At 49.5% G+C, this 27635-nt stretch overlaps 1 protein-coding gene across 1 annotated transcript; it reads right to left on the reverse strand.

The window, feature by feature from the left end:
- Positions 1-415: 415 nt before the first annotated feature.
- Positions 416-27635, reverse strand: LOC144754020 (general transcription factor 3C polypeptide 4-like). The gene is made up of 5 exons (XM_078641534.1): positions 27344-27635; positions 8409-10157; positions 5753-5877; positions 1905-1993; positions 416-976 (listed from the first exon to the last, which is right to left on the reverse strand). The coding sequence occupies exons 1-5, from the start codon at positions 27587-27589 to the stop codon at positions 912-914; spliced, it is 2274 nt and encodes a 757-aa protein (XP_078497660.1). The 5' UTR covers positions 27590-27635; the 3' UTR covers positions 416-911.

The raw sequence follows: 27635 nt of genomic DNA on the forward strand, positions 1-27635 counted from the left end.
GGATTTAGGTCGTTTTGGTCTTGTTTTATTTAGATAAAGAATGGTTATTTTTCTAAACTGGTATGGTGTCCATTTATAGTGTTTTCACTACGTTACTGTACGTTTATGTGCAAATACTTTACAGATTGCCACTGAGATAAGCCGGACTGCTTGTGCCAAGCTGCCAAGGTCTTGTTATCTTGGGTGTGTAATCCCCTTACCCTGACTAGGATAAGGGTCCCTACATGGACAGGGTGCAAGCCACTGCCAACTAGAAACCAACAATAGCCTTGCCTCCCTGTGACCAGATGCTCCTGCGGTGGTGGTGCCGGTAAGGGCACACCAATACTTGTAGCAACCTAGTGTTTGCTTTAAGAGTTTCCTCAAATAAAATCTAGCCTTTCCCCGAGATCTAGCTCACTTTAGACAAGGAGACTTCAAGTTTTACAAACATATTTATTTACAAACTCACAGTAGAGGTACAACTATAAAAATAAACTCCGTAAGTAACGCTCAATTCTGAACCCAATCGCTGCCCGTAGCGGTCTCCGCTGGCATCTGTAGTTTCACCAAGCAATAAAAGTGGCATGAAGAGAGCACATCATAAAGAATTGTATTGCTGGCTCCCTTGACCCAAGGATGTCCAGCTGCTGTAAGGAGGCCGTGGCGGTGCTCAGCCGTTTCTAAGTCAAGAACCCAAAGCCGCTCCCTGGGAGTTAGGCGTGTGAGACCTGAAAGACGTGGTGGATATTTCCCAACTTCCTCCTGAGCCAGAAGTAGGTTCTGCTGCCGCCATGTTCCTGTGCTTCTAAGGACAATGATGCAGCCAGGGGTGTGGGTGGGTAAAGTTCTTCTTTAGAGTCCTATGGTCCTCTTGGCCACCTGGGCTGAAAGTTGTTTGCCCAACTGAGAGAAGAAAGCGGGGCTCGTCTTCAGAAGATGGGGGAATCACAGAAGGTGCAGGGGTCCTGGAGCAGTCTCTGCAACCACTCTGGATCTGGAAAGAGGGCAGGATAAAGAAGTTAGAAACATGAGCCTTCCAAGTGATACTGTCGGGCTGAAAAGCATGAGCAGAGTAGTTACATAGTGTGTGTTTCACAACTTTTAAATAAGTGATATCTACACACATATGGTGATGCCTTAAATTCTGTCAACTGTTCATATTAAGAAACAATAAAAAGTCACATCTGACAAGGAGTGATTTACAAAAGAGAAAAAACAAATATTTGAAAGACATACTTTGCTACATGCTTTCTATTCCCTGCAGTTACCCATCCATTTCACAGCTTGGCGTTTGTCCAGTGGTTTATTACGTCTACATGCACCTGCGTTTACTGACACACAGTGAGATTTGAGGGGGTAGACTGCATAACTTTAATTGTGGTGGGTTGCTCGGTGGAACAATCAATATTTATGTTTTTTGCATATTGGAATTTCAGCAGTGCATTACAGTGGGTTATGTCTTTGTATAAAATGTTTAATATTAGTTGCTCTTGGGACAGATAAGGAGAATATTGCGTACAGATGCACTATATCAGGAGCAGTGCAATCGTCCCGCAGCAGTGCTGATGTATATTCTGATTTTGTTTTGCATGAACCTGAGCAGGTGTGGTGCACAGAAAGTGAACCTGTGCACTGCTTAGGAGGGGGTGAGGCTTGCATTGGTAGCTAAAAAGAGAAGAGAAGAGAATCTGCCACCGTGAGCAGCAACAGAAGTCTGAAATATTAGGCACTGTTGGAAGTTGTGAAGGACAGGACTCCACAAAGATGGACTACCCTTTAAAAACAACAAGCTGAATTAACAATCTCTTATTCAGTGGCACAAAATGTTAAAGCATCAAAGAAAAGCAACTTACACAAACTGAATCAAGGGTACAAGTTAAAACTGAATCATGCTCAGGAACTGAATGCGCTTCGTGGCTCACCTTCAGGGACGGAACACCTTGCAATGCTATCGTGGAGCAAACACTTTCTGAACATCTCGCCTTCGAAGGTCTGATAGGTCAAAGAGCACCTGAAAAAAAGAATAACTCCATAAAAAGGAAAACTACAGAGAGTCTAAACCAAAGAAATGCTGTGATGATTCATGGGAGTGGTTTGAGGTCGCACTACCACGCATCGTTAAGGATGCTTCACACAGCTTTAGGACAAAGGGACACAGTGAAAGGTGACAAGTGGGAAGCCCGTGAACACCACACCGTGGCATTCTGCAAGCGTGTCCTAAAGGAGCCGCATGACTTTGAGGATTATAGGTTTTTTGTGTGTCTGCTATCATAACAAAAATTGCATTTTATACCCAACCTCTGGATTATCCTAGCTACCCCATCTCAGGTAATCAGTCTGGGCAGGAGATGATATATATATATATATATAGATATATATATATATATATATATATATATATATATATATATCTATATATATATATATATATTTGTTTGGCATCAGATTGGGTTTCAGCTCATCGTCATTTCAACCAGCAGCAAGTTGGTAGCGCTTGTGGCGTGTGGCGAGGATTTGTTCATATATATATATAAATATATATATATATATACATACACATGTTTTGTTTCACATGTGGAATTTAGTGCATATGTCCAATGGGACTACATTGCAGTCTTAAATATTAAGATTTCATCTAATAGAACATGTTCAAAGATGGCCACCGAAAATAAAAATGGCATGTATTTTCCTTCTATAGTTCTGACACATGACGATATAATCTGAATTCTTACTGCACGCAGGCATCGTGAGAAAGGTAAAGTTTGCCTGGCGCTTTTAGAGTATGTCCGTCAAGTAAATAAACTAAACATTTTAAGCTACGAGGAAGCCATTTCATTCGGTATCTAAGGAGGAGGGAACTTATTTGAACTCGCCCAGGCATTTTGCAAGCACCCCTGGCGTTTGGGCTGCACGCAGCCATCACGCAGCTCTGAATGAGGAGATATGTGTGTGTGTGTGTATATATATATATATATATATATATATATATATATATCCTCTCTCTCTCGCCCTGGTACGCCCTCCGTTTGGTAGCCTACCCTGGACCTCAACGAGTGTCTGGCCATCATTGTTCCCATTACATTTCTACGTCCTGCAGTCCAATCACTTCTCAATCCAGGAAATCCTCAACCACGTATTGGGGCAATGAGGCCGCTGCCCGGCCATGCTTTCTTTCTTCACAGTGCTCCACTTTGGGCTGTAACAGGTATGTCAGACAAGAGAACGCAGTGTATCCATAGAAAACAACGGAATGAAGCACATTGTGTCCTGTTTCTGTAGATCTAGAAAGCGCCATCAGAGCCTGGCTTCACACAAGACCACCGACAGGGCGCCCAGGGTCTGCCTGTAGCTTGACTTTCTTCTGAATCTCATGTGCTTGCCCCTTCTTGTGTTTGTTCCTCCACTGGAGCAGAGCCTTGTTACCATCATTTTGGCTAGATAATGCATTCACTTCTCAGGGGAACAAGTGGTTTTGGATTGTTCCGACGCTCCATGGGAGTATATGTATTTTCCTACTCATCATCATGTGCTGCTTCCCTCCTCAAACCCTGCCCCTCCCTCAGTACACCTGTTGCTTCTCAGCGCTCATCCTCTGACGTTAATTTTATTTTACAACCCCTTGTCCAGATTGTCTATGCTGTCAGTTGCAATTTGTTGTGGAGCTGCTCCTTTCTGATGCCCTTTTGCAAATTTATTTTTTTATTACCACTCCAAAGTTGGTGCCTGCCATCTTGGAATGGTAAACTTTGTGTAAAAGAAAATGTCTGCCATGTTATGATGAACCGGTGCACATGCGTGTGATTAAGTGTGAGTCAAAGTCATCTTGCTGCAGGGTTTTTGTTTTACATTTTTTGCGGACATGTGATGCAACCGCAAACACAACATGATGATGGGCAGAGTGCTGAAACATCTCAACAACTCACCCCACTCCAATCACCTCCAGGCAGGACCTGGCCTGGCAGTTTGGTCTGGATTGCTCCCATGGGGCACAGGGTCAAGACTGATTTACATATGGCTGGGTCTAAACTGGGGAAACTTAGTGAGCAGAACAACGATGGATTAAAGCCAGACCTCATTGACTGCCGGTGTGTGGTTGAAAGGTGTCAGCACTCCGTCCATCATCTCAATGTGTGGACGTGTGATGCAAAGGCTTTTTATGATGTTTGGCAATTTGTTCCACATTTGCAAAAGGCGCTGACAGAGGAGACCTACTGCTCCAGCCTCCTTTTCCAAGAGGACACCTGTAGTTTTGGGAACTGTGGAATAATAATAATAATAATAAATGAGTTTCTAAAGCGCGTGGATATACTACCAAGTATGTCCCCAGCAAGTAACCCATCACTGGTCAGATATCCAAGATGAACCAAACAGCCCCAAGACGCTATATGTGGAAGAGCCATGTTTTTACATTTTCGGAAGATCCTCTCCGATGGTTCGGACCTAAGTGACTGCGGAAAGTCGTTCCAATGTTTGGCAGTCATCCATCTGAAAGATCCCCCCCCCCCCCAATGTCGCTCTTTTGATTACTGGTAGTGTTACCCTTCCTGTCCCTACAGATCTCAAAGCTCTAGTAAGCATATAAGGGGTCAGTAGATTGTGCAGGTAGCTAGGGCCCTTTCCCTGCAGGATGGGGTGACTAATGCATAGTGTTTTGAACACAATTCTTTCCCTAACCGGGAGCCAGTGTACCGTTGCGCGAGCGTTCTTGGATGGAGCTCTTCTGGGTAGCCTCAGAACAAGGCAGGCTGCTGCATTTTGAATGCATTGCAGTCTTTGGACACACCTCTTATTTGCCCCAAGGTGTAGCGCATTCCCATAGTCCAGGCGCGATGTCACTAGTGCATGGACCAGCGTCTTCTGGCGGCTGCAGGGAGCCCATCCAGCGTCTTCCGGAGGACCTTCATTATTCCAAAACATTTCCCAGCAACCACCCTGGTGTGGTGGTCAAAGGAAAGTTTTGGGTCCAGCCATTTCCCCAGGTTCTTAACCTGCTCCTTGGGTGCGGGGGTGGAGCCCAGGGACTGAGGCCACCACCTCGAGGACCATATAGACGGAGTTCTATCCACTATTAGAACCTCCGTCTTGTTTCCATTCAATTTAAGGTAATTGCTAGCCATCCAGACCTCAAGCTCCTGTAAACAAGTGGATAAATCGATGGCTGCTTTGTCATGGAATTGCGATAGAGATACCACTAATTAGTGTCATGTCATATGTGGAAGACACAATGTCGTATTTTGCAATTAGGTCTGCGGGGGGGGGGGGGCATATATAAATTAAAAAGGGTGGGACTAAGGATAGACCCCTGGGGCACTCCTTGAGTCAGCCTGATGCTTTTCGAGTAGAACGGACTCTGAGACACTTGAAAGCTCCGTTCTTGTAAGAAGGATCTCATCCATTCCAAGGCCCATTCGTCCAGCCCTCCCTTTTTAAGGCAGCGTAGGAGCAGAGAGTCGTTGACGGTGTCGAAAGCGGCGCTGAGGTCAAGCAGCATCAGCGCCACCGTCTTGCCGTCGTCTGCATGCCTACGTATTGTTTCAGTAGATACAAGAAGAGCTGACTCCGTCGAATAAGAGGCCCAGAAACCCGACTGAGTGGGATGTAATAGGTTGTGCTCATTCATATACGAGGTTAGTTGCATGTTAACCACCTTCTCTGCAATTTTAGAAAAGTATGGAAGTAGCGAGACTGGCCGGTAGTTATCCAGCTGGCTAGCATTCACCCACCATACTAGTCCGGGAACCCTTTTAGCACTGATCCAAAGGCTGCATACCTTCGTGATATGTGTCCATTTGAACAGACGGCCTGTTTGCGATCAGCGAAAGGCAGGACCTCTTTGCACAAGCTGCAGCGCTCGTGGAAGAACTTCTTGTTCATTAACACATATCCGATCAGAACCTGCAAAACAAGAAACACATTAAGAAAACTCCTTGCAAAGGCCCCTGAAAGCAAAGGCAGGGCACAGATCTCTTCATATGCTTCTAGGTTGTGATGAAAAGACAAGCTGGGCCTCAAGCCAGGATGAGGGAGGTTGCCAATCATCACACGGGCTAAACTTAACTTTACCCAATATTATCTCACTTGTGTAGGACTAAGAGACACTACTAAATGGAATATGGGTTAGTTCTGTAGGGCTCACAGTTAACATTTCCCCCATGCTCTGGTTTGTTGCCATAAATTTAACAATATTCGGAAGCTGGATTTGTAAAACCAAAAATAAATTTTAATTGTTTTTGTTAAAGAACAAAAACCTGTTGCACATTTTAGAGACTAGTGTACTAACTATGCAGGCCCACTCATGATAATCAACCGCAAAGGAACTTATCAAGAGTGCGGCAGAGCGTGGCATCTGCCAACATCCGCCATATTTGGAGTACCACTGACATCAATGCCCTCAATACAGATGGACATCCCTGCTTTTTTGGCCCATGTCCTGCATCCATCTAACTGTAAACAAGGCCCTAAAACAGTGCTCTCTAAAAGTCTTGGACTCACTTTTTAGAATGACAAACTTTCAAGACCCACCTAGCGTTAATGAATATGAGGCGGGTGATTTGTAATGTAACTAAAGCATTGAATGGCAGGGCACTGTCAATTACAGACAGCACATTTCCATTGAAATGACTGCTAAATGTGCACAGACACACAGTTTTACTGATAAAATGTTATTGCACACAAATGAGAATGTGAGGAAATCGGGTTTCAGTGAATATTTACCATTTGTGCACCACCAAGGAAAGTGTCTTGATTTGTTTTGGTCCTGTTAACATCTTTCCTTCCAAAAATTTACTTCATTTGTGCTTTCCTAACTGCTGAATGTGCACAATTCATTTACAGGTATTTACATTGACAAAAATGACATCCTACAGCCATTCCTTGTAACCCAGAAATATGTCTCAGAATTCCCTTTACTTTCGTTTCTCTGACTGAAGTGAGAGAAGTTTGTAAAAATCAAGCCAAGTGCTAAAAAAACATAAGCAGCAGGTTGTCAGAAGAATTTGGCCTCTGCCTTTGGAGCACAGCAGTACTGACAAGATAAATACAGGTTTTTAGAAGCTTCTTTTATTTATTGCTTGGACTTTCATGACCCACCAAAAACTGGTTGCTGACCACTAGACGGTCACGACCCACAGTAGGGAAACACTGCCCTACAACACTCCTACAGTTCACAATGCGACAATCGAAACATGCCTGGCACCTTGACGCCACCCCTTGCACGTAAAGTCATTCTGAAATCCAGTACTACACATATTTTGCTTCTTTGACATTTTTCGCCTTCTGTGTGCTTCAAATCATACTTATTTTTGAATGAACAAGGGCCCCTTTTACTGATCAGGCCAATGTGGGTTTTAAGCAGCAGCTTCCCTTTGTTTCAAAAGTGTCTCCGACAGATCAGGGGATACTCCAGCAACATCACCAGCAACATCACCTCGCTTTGGGACTGAGCTTTGTCCTAAGGATCTGTCGCGTATGGGCAAGAAGACACTCAGGTACAACCCCCTGATTGTCGCTTACACTGAAGATGGACAGGTTCATCCCACTGCCTCCATTAACCCTTTTCCAAGTGAAGCAAACAAAGTTGAACAGGAAACTGCTTACATTACTTGGAAATGGCTGTCACAACTCGACAAAACAAAGCATGCCCAATGCTTCATGCAGCTTCGCCAAGATCATATCTACCAGTGACTTCCTGTCGCTGACCTTTGCTGACCTGGAAACACAACTTGCCTTGGAACCCCTAATGTAGGGCTTCCACTGGAACCCAGCCTTCTTGAACCCACGAAAGCCCTATGGACTAGGGTGCTTGTCTGGGTATTTACCCAGCCTGCCCCTTTCACCAACACAATCAATTGACGTGTTTTTGTATTATGCTCACAGGATCTATTCCAGTCCCAGGTGCAGTGTTACAAAGCATTGGGAACCTGCATCAAGGTTCAGTGAGAATCACAGGTTAATGTTGTGACCTGGTATGCAAGCAGGGCACACCATCTGCAAGATCCATCAGTGATGGCCTGGAATGTCGAAAAGATAGCACAGAGCCAGGAATATTCAAGAAGTTCAAGGCGGCTACACTAACAACTGGTAAGAAAAGGGTGTGCTGGGTGGGAGGTTAGTATCCTTTAGAGAAAAGAGCTCAACTTTAACAGCTAGTTGGGTACTGTGGAAGAAGGGTACATTGCATGAAAACGACAAAGTTGTTCCATGCTAAACCCATATGGTGGCGTCTTGGTATCCGGAGGCAGAATTGGGACGGAGCGCAAGAAAGTCAGAAGTCTCAGTTGGACCAAACGATGCAACGTTACACCAGTGAGCTGGTGGCAACCACTCATGTGCATGCAGAATCCTGAGCTAAATGTGCCGCTATCACTAAAGATGATTGGAGAGACAAATAACCAGAAAATGATCAGTTTATGTTTGCCAAGACTTACCCGCGCGGCATGGTCGTCGTACTTCTCGTCAGACGTTATGAAGTCGCAGATGCCGCTCACCGGAATGCTCGTGTCGTCGGCGCACTGTGTGTGCAGGTAAACCTCTCCCAGGACTCGTTTCATGTGCTCCTGGACGACTCGCATTTCTACTGCTTCGATCTTCCCTTGCAGCTCTAGGACCTTCTCCTCCATCAATGCTTGTCCTTCAGCCACGCCTAATGACGCAAGATCCGTTTCTCCCACTGGTCCCTTTTTGCTGTCCTCCTCCTCAGAGTCTTTCCTCTGCAACACACAGGCATCAGTCACCCGGATCTTTGTTTCATTGTGCGAGGGCCTCCAAAGAACCTCTGAGGAGGATTTCTTTAGCGCCTGGCAATATATCCTCAGTAGAAACAATCTCAAGCGCCAGAAGTATGTGCTCCCCTCCTTAATCTTTTTGTCCAAAGCTTCTTGTAAAAACGGAGGGATTTGTTCGTCTTTTAAAATTTTGCAGCGTACGACGTCTGTCAAGTCCACCTGTTTGAAAAGGTTCTGTACAGGTGACTCCAGAAGTTGCTCAGCGGCTTCCTCAAAAGTCTTTAGAGTGACAAACTGAACTTGGAATGTTCTGTTCACCAGAGGCAGTGCGCGGTCCAAGCCCTCGGTGGTCACGCAGGCCATGTAGGCGCCGCACGGGCTGAGCCCCATGCCGTGGGTGGTCACAGGGCCAAGAATGTCTTTCAAATTGATCAACTGGTGTTCGAATTTCAGCGCCGTGTCGGTGAAAATAGGATTGAGCCGCAGCACGGCCCCGTCTCCCATACAGGTGTAAATGACGCCGTTCTGCTTGTCCACCGTCATGAAGACTATGGGTGAGGAGTGGAGTCCGGTGACGTGGGAGTTATGGATATTTAGATTACCTTTACTGTATTGGAGCAGACACCAGAAGACAGATGTCCCTCGTGCGGCCACCACCAGGCTGCAGTTGGATTCCAGGTGTGGGTGGTACAAGGAAAGGCACTGAATGCTGTGCACTGGCATCTGGTCGCCATCTTGCCAGAGGACCAAGGGAAGCCTCACCGTGAAGTAGCCCTTGACTGGCGCCAGGTTGACGGGAAGGATCTTAATTGGTCCATTGTTACTACCCACTATGAGCCCGCGCATTTTACGGTTTGAATGCTCGTACTCCCACCAGGATAGGATGCTAGGGGCAGCTACACCCGAATCAATGGTGTCGCAGGAAACGATGGACTCTTTCCCCCTGAATGGACGCTGAAATTCCCAGACGGCAATGTTTCCATATTCAAAGAGGACGGCTAGGAGAATCGAGCCTACGTTGAGAATCTGGTTGTTGTGCGTTTTCTTGGTGGTAGTGCAGAGTCCCGACCACTCCATATACTTTGGCGTCTGCATGCTTTGCCGCCGCTGGGTCTCCGCTTCGGAGAGGCGACACTTGCACTGCTTGAAGTTGGCTTCGTGCAGCTCTTGTGCATAGAGCTCGGTCAGGTCCACCAGCGGCACCCACTGCAGCCGGTCCAGGCTGGAATAAACACTCAGCCTGTTGTCCATCGTCAATGTGGCCAAGAGGCATCGCCCATTGGCATCGCAGCCCATCGGGGACCAGCTGGCGTACTTGAACCCTTGCATGGATGGTAACGGGGTCTTTTCTGGGTTGAAACTTTGTTCCGATATAATGTCTTGGCTGACTGTTGGATCGCTGGAGCTGGCAAACACTGGTTTTCGTTCTTCTGCTTCATCTTTTATGGCAACCTGAAATAAAACAACTATTCAGTGAAAGGTCCCAAAGAATGAATGTTGGTGCATAGGACAGCATTTCAGGTCATGCAGGTACAGGTGAAGCACAGTGTGTGAGTACCATCACGGACGGACAAGATTGGGCTGATCCCTATGGATAACCTTTTGACTCCCATGTTTGGAACGAAGCAAACTTGACTTTTACGGAACCCTCAAGGAGTTTCAGAAGCGCATGCAGAGTTCCACCAGGTGAGAAGCCATGTACAAAGAAATGTGACAATGTGTATTCGCATATTTAACTTTTGTTTCTCCAGAGGACAACTATTTCCCTCCCTTGTGCTGTGACCTGCTCCTCTCCGCCACTTCAAATGGGCTGTTTTCGTCCCTGTTCCCACCGCGTACCCACTATTGCAGGCGAGGTCTGTCTGGAATGTCCCCTAACCAGTGCCCAGCCCTATAAGGGTGAAGGCAACAATCCCCCCGTACTGGTCGAGTTTCCAGGTGGGCACGTGCCATACAAGAGGGTACAGTGCCACCCGCCCAGACTATCAATCAGGGCTGGTGTCTTGCCCTTGTACGTGCACACCCGAGTCAACACTGGCTCTCAAATAAATGTATGCCCAAGGATCAAACCATCTGCCCTGAGGGGCAGAGGTGGGGGTATGGTACCCCGGAAAATGGCATCAGCAAACCCAGAAACTCGTCCATTGGGTGGAATTACTGCTTTTGCAACCACAGGCCTGCTTCACACAGATGCAAGAGGTGTGTGAAGCAGTCACAACACAGCTCGTGTGGTTACAAGCACCAAGGCCTGGCTCTGGGCTCATTCAAAGAGCATCCCAGAGAAACCAGTGAAATGTTAACATGTGCTCGCATCCTCTCTCGGCTTTAAGGATTCTATGATCAGCCAGGTCAGGGTTTCCCAAACTGCCCACACCCCCAGGAAATGTTTGATTAATATTCGCACCGCCTACAAAAGTAATATCACATTTGAAGATGAAAAGTTTACGTTTTATTTTGGAACCAGGGATTGAACCACATACTGGACTGCGGGTGAACAAAATTAACTAAAACAAATCCGCTTTTACTGCATGCAGAACACACCTTCCCCGCTTTGTGGAACCCCCTGAAATGCCATCTCGCGCCCCCTGGGTGGGAACCCCTGATCCAGGTGGCCATCTGTCAATTTTATTTATTTATTTTTATTTTTAAAGTTTTATATAGCGCTAGCTTGACCCGAAGGTATCAGAGCGCTTTACATACACACTGTGAAAAACAGAAGGACATTACATTACATAGTAGGCCGGCAGTAAGGAAGCAAACCAAAGATAAAAAATACAGCATGGGAAATAAATATACAGTGCAGCGGAGGGGGCGAGAACAATACAAAGGAAAAGGTGATTAACATAGTCCGGTCACCAACTATCCTTGAATGTCAAGAGAGAGAGGAGTCAACTCGGATATTGAAGTCTAGGTTGGTTGACATTGGTCAGGAAAGTATTTGTTAAGGAGATGGAGTTTCAGGTCCCTTTTGAAACAGGAGAAGGGGGGGTTGCATCTGAGGACTCCCGGGAGAGCGTTCCATATCCTGGGAGTGTTGCCAGAAAACGATCGGTATTGGGTGGTTTTCTTTTTCAGTTTCGGAGGAATAAGAAGGAGTGAGTTGGAGCTTCTCAGTGTTCTGGATTGGCCTGCTCTTAACAGTTTGTTGTTCAGGTAGTTGGGGGCAGGAGAGTGAAGGGATTTGTGTGTGATGCAGGCCAGCTTGTAGATACACCTCCCTTCCATGGGAAGCCAATTGAGGGAGTTGAGAGCTGGAGTGATGTGTTCAAATATTTTTACTCCAGATACGAGTCGAGTGGACATGTTCAGCACTGCCCTTAGAGGGGCTAGGTGAGCTTTTGGAGACACTGTAAGGATGGCGTTCCCGTAGTCGATTTTAGAGAGAACTAGGGATTGGACTACTGTCTTGAGGTCATCATGGGGAAGAAAAGGTTTCAATTTCTTGAGGTGTTTTAGAGAGAAAAGAGCACTTTTTGCAGAGTTTTTGATGTGGGCCTCCATTGATAAGTTCTTGTCAAGGGTGATGCCTAGAGACTTAACTGAGTTGGATAGGGTGAGGGGGCAGTTTAGGGCAACCAGATTCTTGAGCCACTCTTGGATTGGACGATGGTTGCTTTTTGGAGAGACTAGGATTAGTTCTGTTTTATCTGGGTTGAGCTTTAAGTGGTTAACGTTGAACCAAGTTTGGATCTCGGTTAGAGTGGTATTGAGGAGTTGGATGTCGCTGGGAGACTTGATTTTGAAATAGATTTGGGTGTCATTCGCGTAAAGGTGGTAATTCACTCCAGCTTTTTTCAAGATGGTTGTGTGGGGCTCCATGAAGAGATTGAAGAGGGACGGGAGAGGATCGAGCCTTGTGGGACCCCAAGTGTGACTTTTGTTGGCTTTGAGAGACAGGAGTTGATTTTAATTTGTTGCGAGCGGTGTAGAAGGAAGGAGGTAAACCATTTTAGTACTGTGCCATTAATGCCGGAGCGCTTCGACAGGGTCTCCAGAAGAGCTGGATGGTTTACTGTGTCGAATGCCGCAGATAGGTCAATAGGGATGAGTAGAGAGGCATCGCCTTTATCTAAGGCCTTGTGAATGTCGTCGGAGACGTTGAGTATAGCTGTTTCCGTGCTACAGCCTTTTCTGAATCCAGATTGAAAGGCGTTGAGGAGGTTGAACTCATCAATGTGTATTGAGATGGTGGAGACTACATTTCTCCAATGTTTTTGCAAGGAATGGGAGGTTAGAGATAGGTCTGAGGTTGTTAAGATCAATAGGATCAGCCCCAGGTTTCTTGAGAATGGGTGTGATTTGTCCTAGTTGAAAGGATTCTGGGACACTACCTGAGGTGAGTGAGGCGTTGATGATTTTTGTCCAGAAAGGGGAAATGGTGTGATTGAGGTCTTTTATAATTGTGTATGGGAGGGGGTCCATAGTGTGGGAGGAAGGTTTTAATTAGACCTTATATCGTAGACCTCGTTTACCGACATTAGCTCAAAGTCGGACCAATGCGCATTGTTTTTTAGCTGGAGGCAGGTCTGATTGTCCTTGTTAAGAACTCTTTCTGAGTGGTCAAGGGTGGTTGAAGGGGGGCAGGTTAATAGGGAAGGAGGGTTAGCGTTTGTATTAAGGATTGATCAATTTTAGAGACTTTATTAGTGAAGAAGGTGGCAATTTCTTCACATCGCTCATGGGTGGCTTCGATTTCTTGACAGGGAGTGCAGTTAGTTTGGCTTTTAACAATGTTGAGTTCTCTTGGTCTGTTTTTCGCCAGATCTAGTTGGCTGCAGAAAAAAAACGCCTTTTCACTGAAAATGTGTTTTTTGTATGACCGCCGAGCAGATCTAAGTTGTGTTAGGTGTAAGGTCGAGGGGTTCTGTCTCCAAGACCTTTCCGTTTGTCTGAGTTGACGCCGTTCATCATCAGACAGAAGTAAACCGACACCCCGCGCCATGTGTTTTGGGCTCCCCTGGGAGTAGGGATGTGGCCAGGGCTGTCCTGTGCACCCAAGCTCTTCCTCTAAGTCTATGCCAACAAGTCTTCATTCAAAGACCCACATTTATTACATGCATGTGTTCACATTTTTACTCATTTTATTAAAATGAATTCAGCCAAATGTCGACAGGCAGTGAATCTTATTTCTTGAGACGGGGCTTCCATGTTAAAATACCAGCAAGTCTAAAATTGCGTCATCTGATTCTCATTTGACAAATGATGGTTATTTTATCATGTCCAAACCTGCTTATTTTGTCGTCCAGAGGAGAGTGAAGCGCGGAGCTGGCCCTGAAGGATTCCATCCTCCGGCCTGCCGAGCACACACAGAACGCTAGGTCACTGAAAAGTGTCTTTGGGACTGTGCTTGTGGGCTGCAGATCACAAGTAGATGTATACAGCAGGCACATAACCACCCCCTCGCCCCTTGAGGCAGTCTCCAACAGGAAGTCCAGTTCGAAGCCTCAAGATCTGGCGTGGCAGTGGCTGTGTCCAGGTAGGAGGGGTGATGAGTCGCCCAGGAAGGCTGCCTCAGCAGATGCATCCCACAGGGACGGACATTAGTGAACTGTAGAGTAAAGTAGGTCTAATGAATGAAATGAATAAAAACTTATATCGCGCAACTTTGCCCGACGGCATCAAGGCGCCTATCAAAAGAATCATAAAAGGCAGATCCCAAAAACTAGGGGTAAGCTTTGGCAAAAAGCCATGTCTTCAGGGCCTTTCTAAAAGCTTGCATCGATGGCAGGGACCTAATTTCACAGGGTAAAATATTCCACCAGCTAGGAGCAAGGCTGGAGAAAGCCCTGCCGCCCCACTTAGCTCTACGGACTCGGGGGACTGATAGAAGAAGCTTCTGAGAAGAAAGGAGGTTTCTAGAAGGAACATTTGGAACCAACAGATCTTTTATTCCTCCCGTCTCTTTTCTGGTCAAGGCACCATAGACCAGACAAAGAACCTTAAAGGAGATCCTGGCTTCAATCGGAAGCCAGTGCAAAGATTTCCTAGCGGCAGTGGCTGATGACCTCTTAGGCATGTCCAGGACAAACTTTGCCGCGGCATTCTGCACAGTTTGTAATCGCTGTAATAAGCACTTATTTATTCCTGCATATAAAGCATTACAATAATCCAGCCGAGAGGCTACTAGTGCAACTACAACTTGCTTCCGAGCTTGCAGGGGCAGATAGTGCTTGATCTTCCGCAGGATCTTGATAATGCCCCAACAAGTGGAAATAGTCCTATTCACTTGTTGACCCATCGCAAGGGCCGGGTCAATCATGACCCCCAGATTTCGGGCCAAGAGGGTAGGAACAGGGCAAGTCCCCAGAGATGCGGGCCACCATTCCGCAGACCAGATGTCATCCTTCCCGCCGAACACTAAGATCTCCGTCTTCTCGCCATTCAGCCTCAATCAGTTGTCAATCATCCATTGAGCAACTGCCTCCATACAGTGTCTAAAATTGGAGGCAGAAGAGCTGACAGACTGGGCGAGAGACAACAGTATCTGAGTGTCATCGGCGTAGGAAACTACCTCCATCCCAAACGATCTAATAAGCCTGGCAAGTGGGGGTCACATAGATGTTAAACAGGGTCGGACTTAATGCCGACCCCTGTGGGACCCCACACTGCACAGGCTTGGATGGAGATAGGAACTCCCCCAGCTTGACTCTCTGTTCCCTCTGGTCAAGGAAGGAGGCCAACAAACTAAGAGCTGGCCCCTCCACCCCTGTCTCCCTCAGCCGAGATATTAACACCAAGGGAGACAGGGTATCGAACGCAGCCGTAAGATCTAACAGGATAAGGAGGGTACCCATGCCCTTATCTACTGTAGTGCGGATGTTGTCAAGCACTATGGTAAGGGCCGATTCCGTACTATGGCCCCTCCGAAATCCGTGCTGCGAGTGGTCCAAAAGACCAGAGGTTTCCAGAAAAGATGCAAGATGCTGGTTAAGGTGTGTTTCCAGCATCTTTGCAGGAGCTGGGAGCAACGAAATGGGGCGAAAGTTTTTGAGAACCTTCGGGTCTAGGGTAGGCTTTTTTAAAAGGGGTTTGACCACCGCCCTCTTCCACTGAGAGGGAAAAATGCCATCCCGCATCGCCCTGTTCATAATCTCCAGTAAAGGGGGCAGGAGGGTTTCCTTACACTGTTTAAGGATTATAAGAGGGCAAGGGTCAAGGGGAGACCCCGATCTAGTCTTAGTGAGAAGGACATCCAGTTCCTGTAGGGAAAGGGGAGGAAAACTAAACAGACATCCCCGAGTAGAAGGCCCAGTAGATACTAAGGAGGGAATGGATTGAGAGGGGGAGAGAGGTGTTAAAGCCCTTTGTACCTCTAAAGCCGAGACAATCTCGACAATCTTTGTATAGAAGTAAAGGGCAATATCGTCACAGAGCTGCTGAGTGCAGATGACGGGGTCCGGGGTCTGCAGAGTAGTCAAAGAGTCCACGATCTTAAACAACTCTTTCGGTGAGGAAAGGGCGGTAGTAAGATTCGAAAAATACTCCTGTTTTACTCTCATAACCTCAGCCTTATAACCCCTCAGAAGAGTTTTATGAGTTTCCCTCTCCTGTGTATCCCAAGTGGCCCTCCAAAGTCGTTCCTGCCTCCTACAACCCTGTCTTAGGCGTCTTAGTGACTCAGAGAACCAAGGGGCCGACGGCCTTTTTCTGACAGAATAGCGTAGGGAGGGAGGTGCCAGTTCGTCCATCGCTACTGTGATGGAACTTTCTACACTAGTAATATTCACAACTTGAACTATTTCACAGCGACAGGGACACGTGACCCTTAGATAAACACAGAGAAACTGTTTCCCTGCTGCAGAAACTTCACTACAGACGAACTCCCACCTCCTCTGTATCACACACACTTCCGCAGCAGGAGCACTAACAGACCAAGCTACCTTCCTGCCACCCGAGCCTCTAACCGGTAAGTAAAACACAGACCACAGCAGCAGACACTAAACCTCACGAGCGACCGTGCCGGTGTTAGAACCTACAGAACACAGCCTTCTGCGGCTCAATCAGCTTTTAATGTCTCCTCGCAGGATCTATTAATACACCGCAGATATCCGAAAGGTGAGATGGATTTAAATGGCTTAATTTTATTACCTTACACATTTAAGTTTCTACAAGCACTTGCGATTTGAAGATGAAAAGGGCAGCATTTGAATAGAACATTTAAAGTGAACTACATTGAGGCAGTTAATTAAAAATCCTATCACTAAACTCAAGGTTTTTTTTTTTAATCTTCCATTGAAGGATTAAACGCAGAACAGCCCCCCCCCCACCCCCTCCGCCAGGGATTTGAAACTGTGAACCTGCAAGTCAAGCACATATCAGAAGATATGTTAACCACTGAACTTTATTACCTAAAAAAAGATTTAAAGGAAATTTCTACTCAAATATGTTGCATCAATTAAGAGTGCTCACAGTACCTCAGCCCAGAGATTCCAGCTCCCACAGAGGTGCTTTGGGAGAGAGCTCGGCTGATGTCCTATTACTTACCGGTAATCTTCATTACTCCTGGTCCCGTTGTCCGCGTCCCATTCCTAAACATACCTAACCCACTCCCTCCCGCTGGGAGTACATAAGCGGTACCAGCCCAGCATGAAAACACCGAGCCAACAACCGGAAGGCCGACCACCCAGGAGGGAGGGAGAGGCGCAAGGAATATAATAATATAATAATAAATCCACATTTGTAAAGCGCACAATCACCCGCAAGGGTCTCTAGGCGCTGGGGGCCGTTGGGAAGATTAAGCAAGCTATTGCCCAGAGTCACATGGTGCTGGGCTAATCTGCCGCCGGTGCCGGGGATTAAACCATGATCCCCAGATTCCTGAGTCAGTCGCCCTAGCCGTGACGCCACACCTCTTCGCCAAATGGAATGAGGACAACGGGACCAGCAGTAATGAAGATTACCAGTAAGTAATAGGAAGGACATTACCCCCAGGTCCCTCTGGTCCCTCCTCTCCTCGTCCCATTCCTAAACATAGTGGAGAATACCAAAGCAAACAACCCGGCATTCTGGAAACCCACCAACGCCAGGGGCACCAGACCGAAAAGCAAAACGGCACTCAACCGAAGCAGAAGGGAGCCCACAAGAAAACACAGGCAGGAGCACACAACCAGCCACGCCCCCAACCAGGCCGGCAGAGCCGAGACCCCAAAACAAGCAGGGGACGACCAAGAAAGGACCGCCAACAAGCACAAAACCCCCCAGGCAAGCCCGAAGGAAGCCCCGCACCCAGAGCCAAGCCCCAAGGGACACCCGGAGGGGCAGAAATAAAGACCCACCCCGAATCTCCAGGGGAAAGGGAGCCCCGGAGAAGCAGAAGCGCCCCAACGGAGCAACCCAGCCAGGAAGGGCAAACGACCAGGGAGAAAAACCACCAAGGAAGAAGTCCACAGCCCCAGAAACTACCAAGCAGCGCCCCACAGGGACAAAACAGGCAAACCCGGCCCACTGCCCGAGAGCATACGAGAGCAGGCCGCACATGGCGACACGGCCGAAGGCCCTGGAAGGAACACAGCAGTGGTAAGACAGAGAGCGAATCCCCCAGAGCAGGGAAGAAGGCAACCCACAGCCGGACCAACCCACAAACGACCACACCAAAAGGCAAGGGGAAAGAAGATGAGACCGAAGAGGCCAGACAAAGCAAGAGAACAATAAACGACATGACCAACCACAGGACCAACCCCAACACACCAGGGGAAGCCACCAGCAGAGCCGTAAAGACCAAAGAGGGAGGAACCAGGTAAGAAATCAGGCACCTACCCAGAGCAACAACCAGGAAGAAAGGGGCCAAGGAACCAAAACAACCCCCCCGACCAACAGCAGACAACAGCGGCAACAGGGAACCAGAGGCACAGAAACCCCACAGAAGGCCCAGGACAAAAGGCAGGAAAGACAAGCCGCCAATTCCAGCAGAGACACTGAACGGCCGCAGCTAAGGCTGCCACACCGGGAGAAGAAACCCAAGGCACCTGAACCCCCCAGCGGCCAGGCGAGAGGCAAACCCCCAAAAACAGGAGACACAGGGACATGAACTCAGGAACCCGCCCAATCAAGGCCAGAGAGAGCAACAAGCGCCACCCGAAGCAGACTCCACACACGACCAGGGCACAGCCAAGTGAGAACAACCATGGGCCAACACGGAACCAGGGAAACAAACCGCAGAACCGGGAAGGAGGAACCGCTACCAACCAAGAGCCGACCCACAGGTCAGGAGGACACCAAGAAACCACCCAAGGCAAACCCAAAGAAGGGCAAAACAGGAAGGACCAACAAGAAGGCCAACAGCCCAACAATGCAGGAGGCCCAGAAAGACCCACGAAGCCATCCAGACAACCGACAGGCCAGCCAGCCAGGAGGCCCCCAACTCGGCAGCCCGCAGAACCCGGAAGGAGAGGCAAAGGGCCAACCGACCCAAACCCAAAAACCCCCAACCTAGAAGGGACCCATGGAACGGCACCAAAGCCAGCCACGCCATGCCACCAAGAGAGGAGAAGCAGCAGGAAGACAGAGAGGGAGACGGGCAAGCCACAACCGTCAACCAACACAAAGGCTCCGGCGCACCAGCCAGGCACATAGGAGTGGCACAGGAAAGAACACAGGACGAACCCAGTACCCAGACCACCAGGGCCAGAACCAACGGCCACCAAGAGGCCCAAAAAGAGGCCCAAAAGCACCAGAGAACGAGCGGCCAGGGAAGGACCCAGGCAGCGACCCCGCGAAGGGAGGCAAAATACAGGGACCGCAAGGGTTTCAACCCAACAGAGGCAGAGCTGAGGCCCCAACAGCACCCCGGAACGCCCCAGGCACCACCAAACCAAAGGAGAGGAGCCCAGAGAAACCAGAGGCGCACAACCCACCGGGGGGCGCGGAAACAGACCCAAAAAGGGAAGAACGAACCCCATAGAGCCAGCAAGAGCAACGGCCAGAAACACCACAGGCCGAAAGCATTCCGCACAGAAGCTGGAAACGCACAAGCCCAAGGACAGGCCCACAAGGGGAAAGCCACAGCACCAGGGCCCAGGCAAAGCCAACCGCCAGCACAAAGTCGACAAGAGGGGAGCGGGGAAGCATCAACGCGACCCACACACCAGGGAAGGCCGACACCAGACCACAACTAGCAGCCCCACCAACAAACCCACCGGCCAAGACCAAGAGAACACACAGCGTGGAGGACACCGGGAACGGCACCCACGAAGCAGGAAAAAGGGCACAGGGCAGCCCGAACCCACAGACAGGGAGGGGCACAGAAGCACTGCACCCAAGAAACCAAGGAGCCACCCAGGTAGAAGCCAAGGAAGACCCACAACACCCAGCCACCACAGGCGGCAAAGGGAGTGGCAGCGAGACAAAGCGCACCAAGCCACAAAAAGAAACACCAGAGGGGAGAAGGAAACCACAACAGGAAACCAAACCCCACCAGCCAACCAAGTGCAACACAACACAGCACCAGGTAAGAGGCAAGCAGCAACCCCAGCCAGAAAGACCCACCAGGGGACCCTCCAGCACAGCCCTGGAGCCAACAGCCAACCAAGGCTAGCCAGGATAGAGGGAGGGCAGAACAGCCCCCCTCCCCCAGAAAAACCAATCCCCAAGGACCCTGACGCAGGACGCAAGAAGCGACCCAGCCACACCCAAGCAGGGGCCAAGCTTGAGAGCCGCACCTGGAGATGGGGCGGGATCGGGGACCGCATGTCCATCTCCCCCTCAAGCAACCCTCACGTACCCCACCCACAGGGAACCTGCTGGGCTGTGGGAAGGAGCCCACCAACCTGGGCAGGAACGCTCGTTGGAAGGGAGGAGAGGCGGGGTCGCATGGGCACCGGCGGGCCTAGCTGACACCCCCGGGCACGACCAGGCGCCAGCAGGGAGGAAAGGCAACAGGCCAGGAAAACCCACACAGCGAAGCCCAGAGCACCGGTCAAGCAGAGGGAGGCAGGAAGAAACAAGGCACCCTGAGCACAGGCCAAGCCAGCACACCCGGAAGGACGCAAGGAGCACCCAGCACCAGGAGCCGCAGGCAGCCACCCAGACAGGCACACACCAGGCCCAAACCCACAAGAAAGGGCAGGAACCAACAGGGCGGACAGGCAGTAGGCAAAAGAAGCCGGGCAACAGGCAAACCAAGGCGGACACCCAACCAGACAGCAACCAGGCCCGACCAGGGAGAACAGAAGCAAGCAGGGCAGGAAGGCTGGATGCCCAGAGGCCAGAGGAACGAACCAGGCCGAATCTCGCCCAAAAACGAAAAGCCCACGAGAGCAGACGCGTGCACAGGGGTACGGGTAGAAGCCCACAGCACCCGCCAGCCCCGGCACACCCCCAGCAGTGGAAAACAGGGAGCCAAGGTTACAGGCCAGCACAGCAGTAGAGCACAGCACAGGGAAGAAAGAAATCTGCAATGCAGTACTTACCAGGGGGACAGGCCAACGCCACCACACAGAGACCATCCCCTCAACCCCCTGCCCAGACACCTCCAAATAGCCAAGCAGGGAGACCAGAAGCACCGCCCAGCGCAGCCCCTGGACCCCCAAAACAGCCTCACCTGCGCGTCTTCCAGTCCGGCCATACCGTAGGAAGTAACCCAGAAAAAACCCTGAGGAACGGCGCCCCAGCCGCAAAGGGCCGGGAGCCCATCAACACGACTCCCAGCAAGCCCGGCAGGCCAGGAGACGCGGAACAGGACGTCGAGGACAGATCAGCAGCCTGACGAGACATCCATGGAAGACATTTCACAGATAAGTCAGCAAACACGTCCCATTCTGTCGGAAGACAGAAAAAAAAAAAGAACAGGCTGCATTCTGGGCTGCTACCACTTATGTACTCCCAGCAGGAGGGAGTGTGTTCGGTATCCCAGCATGCTCCTGTTCTTTTTTTCTGTCGCGGAGATAGTGATCTCCACTATGTTGAGGAATGGGACGAGGACAGGAGGGACCTGGGGGTAATGAGCCAGTTCTGGGATACCAGACCACTGTGCACGCAAGGGCAGAGAAGCACCCCCTGCGGCTGCCTCAGTATTCACACACTGGTGCAAGACAGAGGTGTGTAGTGGGAGCTTCCACGTTTGTGCTGGGATGGCAAAGTGCATTGCACACCAGCCAACAACAGAGCTACTTTGTAACACGGGGAGGTGCTGATGCTGAGGTGGTCAGTGGCGGCTCCTTGGTTAAGGCGGAGGAGCGTCACCCCACTGCATTGATGCAGGGAAAGAAAGGAAAAAATTAAATGATAATAACTAATGCTAGGGGGCAGAGCTGAAGAGCATGGGAGGAGGGTACAACCCTCCTAAGTGCACAGTGCCTCTTCGGTCCGCCGTCTGGGGCCGCACAAAACAGTCCTGCACACTTTCAGTGTTCTCCATTCAAGCGGCATTACAGCCTGCGTGGAGAAAATGCCCACCCCTCAAGTCCCTGGCTGAGCGCCGTGTCACGGTGCTCAGACCAATCACAACACTGCATTGCAGCGTCGTGATTGGTTGCAGGGAGCGTGGGAGCCCTGGATCTTCCTGTTTCTCCCAAGAAGGAAGAGGACACAGGAGAGGCAGCAGCGGCCGGCCAGACGGCCAGCCTAGTGATTTTTTTTTATCCGATCCCTGCCCCTTACACCCCCCCCCCCCCCCCCACTGCGGCTGGAAGGTAGCAGCCGCGACCGCAGGTGGTGCTGCTCTGATTCTACGGTGGTGCTGCACTGATGCGGAAGTTGAGCTGCACTGATGCGGAGGTGGTGCTCAGATCATGCTGTGCTGGTACTGAGTGATGCTAAGTTGGCGCTTCGCTGGCGTGGAGGTGATGCTGCACTGGTGCTGAGGTGGTGCTGTGCTAATTCTGAAGTGGTGCTGAGTTGCTGCTTACGTGGTGCTGCACTGGTGCTGAGGTGGTGCTGCACTGGTGCACTGATGTGGAGTTGGTGCTGTGGTAATGGTGAGGTGGCGCTGTGTTGGTGTTGAGTGATGCTGAGGAGATGCTGCTCAGGTGGTGCTCAGTTATCCTGTGGTGGCGCTTAATGACACTATTTGCACCCAATGTGACATTCAAAGTTCAGTACAAAATTACTTATCTAACCATGTAAATGTCTTATGGTATAACCTGAAACTATTTGTATGTGAAAAGCATGTTGGGTGGGAGGGATTAGGACTATTACCAGTTAAGACCGAAACTACGTTACCCTCCTATTCTATTTTAAGTGTTGTGTGTACAAATGCTTTTACATTCTAGTTACCTATAAACATTTTATACTGGGTCAGAGATGCACTTTTGCCTTTTCATGGGCTGTAAATTCAGAAATTAATAAATAACTAAAATAACTGTAGTCATTTACTCAGGCTCGGTATATTAAAGGGCTTAACAGATCCTGTCTGGTTCGACTTGCTGGTTACAAATATACCTGACAGAAAGCAATTGGGGAGCAACCTTACCAGCGGAGCTCAGCCCGTGTGAGCATTGTCCAGTTTTTCACAGTGACACACCTGAGTTACAGGTAGTACCTTGTTTCCCAAGGAGTTGTGAAGTCTTGGTTCGTGTGCCTGTTTAAGTGACGAAGAATGGTGCTTACGTACATAATAATAGTGGGGTACAGGCACTGGACCCCTTTCATTGTGGAAGGTGTTCTAAAGGGAGAGTTGTGAGCTACAACCATCGACACAGAATATAACCTGGTCAGAAGTGTTCTAGAAACAAAACATAGATACTCAGCAGAAAGAGAATAGGCAGGAAGGGTGCTGGCTGAACCCATGCAACACCTGGCCAGAGCCTTCCATGATCGGAGCAGCGGTGATCAATAGTCCTTTGGAGAAAAGTTAACCCAGGATCTTACTAAAGACCCCAAAATGCTTGTACATGTGTTGGAAAGCTGCGACCCCCTGAAATGGAATCACTAGTGGCAGCTTGTGTTGTCACACTCTGGTGACCTCTAGGAATTCAATGCAGACTTTAATTAGGTTAGTAAGGCCTCCTGCACATAGTAATCTGAGCTGGCAAGAGCACAAAGTGGGTAAAGTTCTAATTGTTGGCATCTTGTATCTCCTATAGGTCACAATATCAATTCACAGCAGAGATGAGTCAGTCTTTCATTCTTCTGAGGCTGATAGATTGAGAACCACAAAAACAGAGGTATTAGGTGCTACATAAAAACAATGTAGTAGTAGTATAGGCAAAAGATGTGGGATAGAAGATTGTAACACATAGGATCAAAAATAGGAACATCTATGGAGGACAGTAAATGAAGAGCGCTACTGATGTGCTAGATAAAAAGATGGCGAACAGTCGCTGCGTTTATCACCATGCATGTAGCATGGGTAGTTTGCCACATAATATTTTTAAAAAAACAGTGTTATGAGAGACGGTGGGATTGATTGGCAGTGACGTCAGAAGGTAAAATATTATGTTCTTTCATGACAAGAGAGAGCAGAGAGGCCAGCGCGTTAAAATAAATAAGGAGGAGCGCGGCATTACTAAAAAAGTTTCAGATGGTGTGCCTGCGATTGTAGAGGGTTAACTTAAGGCAGTGAAACCGTCATATTACTTTTACATGTATGAAAAATAGCTGGCGACTAAAAGGATTGTTTTAACCACAGGGCTGGTTTTCTTGTATAATACGTGCATGAAATGTGACTGAACTACAGGTAACTGTCTCGTACAAAGACGTAAATAGGTGTGCATAATAAAATTACCAACATCTGGAACTCGAGCACTCCTCCTACAGCCAAATCTTCATTACGATTCAGTCTACTAGTCGTAGCAGGGCTAAAATTAGTAGGAGTGCACACACCCATGGGCTCTGCCTGAGGAAAGAACGGGCAGGAGCTCTCCTCAGATAGTTATTCTGTCTCAGGCGGCAGGCACAAGCACTATATCACACAGGCTGTCACCATCTTCGAACCAGTCACAAAGACACATAGCCACTTTAGAAACATTAATATAGATTGTGCGGGGCTTGCCTGGACCAAAGATGGCCGCCTGCTAAGCGAGCTCCTTCGATGTTTCTCATGAATTATCCTGCCTCATCGGGCTGCAGAGCGCTTCCTAAAACGTTGCCCTGTGCTGCCTGTGCACCGCTTCATTTATTGTGCAGAGGAGAGGCTCCTGGAGGTCTGTGGCAGCCTGTACGCCCTACCCCTTGACTGGGACGTGACGCACACTAGGCCTGGCCCTGGCAGCTACCTACCTGTAGCAGACAAGGCCCAGCAGTGAAGGCCTGCACTACGCAGCACAAAAGAAGCTCACGCAAGACACTTTGGTCTCTCTTCAGCCAGTGGTTGCATGCAATCCTGGCTCCTTTATTTACACCCTCGGACCGAGCCCAGTCGAGGGGTGTCTGGGGTGAAACCAAGTACGGAAGATGCCAGGTGGCTCTCTACACTACCTTGTGTGAACCACCACTGGCGTTTGGCGGAGACCCTGTTGTCTTGGGGGGCGGGGGGACGGATGGTGGCGGCAGCTCCGAACCGTTGACGATGCCACGGGGGCCCGAGACCTCTGGTCTGATGTCTTTGCCCTGCTGAGGACCTGGCCGCAAGGGTCGGACGACTTGCATCGGCCTGCGACCTCCCGGTGCTAGGTGGTGTGTCTAAGGTGACCAGGCGCCGGCAGCCTGGGAGGTTGACTGAGCTTTCAGTATATTGCGGCGGGTCCCCTGAGCCATTCACCAGGGGCGGCTATAGGCTCATGGTGGCCCTGGGCAAGGAGTGTAGGTAGTGGGCCCCGGAAGAGGGGGTCTGGGTGGGGCAGAGCTCATGAAGGGGGTCATGGTGTTTGGAAGTGGAGCAGAGCCGGAGGCTGCCAAATCCCTGCCACTGGGGCCGCCACGCAAATATGTATCCATCCTCAGAGGATTATTATATTAAGGATATATATTGGCGTGGCGGCCCCTGGCGTTTGGCGGCCATGTGCAGGTGCACAGCTTCCACATGCCTAAGGCCGTCCCTGCCTACACTGCAGGAGGTGTGATCCTTGGACTATGCCTGACCTGCTCCCTGACGTCCTGGGCTGCATTGGGCCTGTCCTGCAGTGACTGCGGGGACTGTGTTCATCTCAGGTGGTGCTGAAGGCGCCAGTAACTACAAGAGCTTCTGTACGAGACTACTAATTGCCAGTGTTAGTTGGTGTCATTTGACTTTGCAATGCATATTAATGTAACACCAGAACGGTTGATGTGTCAGTGCTTGGTGTGACTGTGTACTACTTGGGGGTTACTGAGTCATCAGCTGCTTGAGACACAAGAGTGGGGCCCAGGACTGGATTGCCCCTTGCCCTGCACGCATTGCTGCCTGAGATAACAAAGTTGCGGGATGTACCCGATTCGAGGTGTCTGCTGCCGTTTTCTCCTGGAAGGAGTCTGCGCTGGATGTGACTCACAGAGTCTTTGGCCGTCTGATCTTTTGACCTGGTACCCAGTGGCACACATATCCTGGCCATTACTGTTACTACAATCTCTGCAACACTGTTCAGTTTGGAGAAAACAGACAAAAAACAACCTAAAATGCAATTGGAGCACCACAAAACGCACAGGACCTGCCAAAGGGAGGCGGTGGCGCCTGAGCCTACCGCGGATGCTTCTGGACAAGGGATGGGGAGCGAGTTGAGGCAAATCCTAACATCTAAGCAACTTAGCCTAACCAAAATCAACAGGAAGATGGATGCCTTCTCCTACAGAATAATAATAATAATAACCTTGAATTTGCAAAGCGCACAGCTATCTCCGAAGTGGTTTCCCGGCGCTGAGGGCCCTCAGGAAGATTAAGCAAGCTATTGCCCAGTCACATGGTGCGGGGCTCACGTGCCGCCGGTGATCAAACCGTGAACCCTGTGGTCCGGAGTCAGGCACCCTGGCCACTACGCCACACCTCTTCCAGAATGGATAGGATGTCGGAACACATCAATTAACAAGCAGAGCGCATTAATAACTTCTTCACTTTTATTTGCACCAAGACTGCCTCGACAAATGATTGGACAGCTGGAGCCTGCACATGTAGTAACTAGGATAGGTAGGCCTCCTGCTATATATATGTATAGACCACTCTGAGACCCTCACGGGCGATTAGCACGCTATAAGAACACCAATACCATAACATAGCAGTGAATAATGGTAAGGCAGACATAACAATGGGTGTGAGAGCACCAACAGTGACCTCTGGGAGGGCAGCCATGGCACTGTGTGATGACATCACTAGTAGGCGACAAATGGAAAAGCTGTCAGAACAATCAGTGATGAAGTCAAAGCAACAGATTGTGATCACATCACCTGTAGCAACAAATAGGATTGCATCAGGCACATTAAAATTATTCCTGTCACTAACCCTGACAGAAATGCCTAATAGCAAGGAGATCATACCAATCGGTGATGTCAGTAGTAGGGCCCTATTGGACTCGTGGGTTATGCCCACACATAATGATCAGTTGTAATAACAGGTGATGACATCATAAGTGGCTACAAATGAAAATGCAGTCATCGCAGGTAATTATGTCAGCGGACCAATGAGAAAGGAGCCTTATTCATGTGAGATTACGTCATCGGCTGAGTCCTGAATTCAACCAGTTCTACAAAGCAGACGTCACGGGGACCAATAGAAAACAGGCATTTGCAGAGACTGGTGACGTCTTCGGCGCAGCCCAATGAGCGTCCGGCTTTGTGGCACGTGGTGGGCTCACCTTGGGCGCGCGAGGCGGCTCCGGTAGGACCGTGCGGTGCAGGACCAGCTCAGGGGCGCTGCTGTGGATGTTGGAGATCTGCTCGAGCACGGACACGTCTCGGCTCGTGCACACCGACACGCAGTTGTCCTCGGACCAGCGCAGGGGCTGTGGGCCGCAGACGGGGTAGTGCAGCCGCACTGCCGGCTCCCGGCGCGTGGGGGTGGCTCGGGGGCTCGAGGCCGGCATCCCCTGCTCGGCAGACATCCGGCTTCTCACTAGGCCGCGCGCGGAGGCGCTGTGACGTGACTGA

Source organism: Lissotriton helveticus, chromosome 5_1 (assembly GCF_964261635.1).
Source record: "Lissotriton helveticus chromosome 5_1, aLisHel1.1, whole genome shotgun sequence".
Classification (NCBI taxonomy): domain Eukaryota; kingdom Metazoa; phylum Chordata; class Amphibia; order Caudata; family Salamandridae; genus Lissotriton; species Lissotriton helveticus.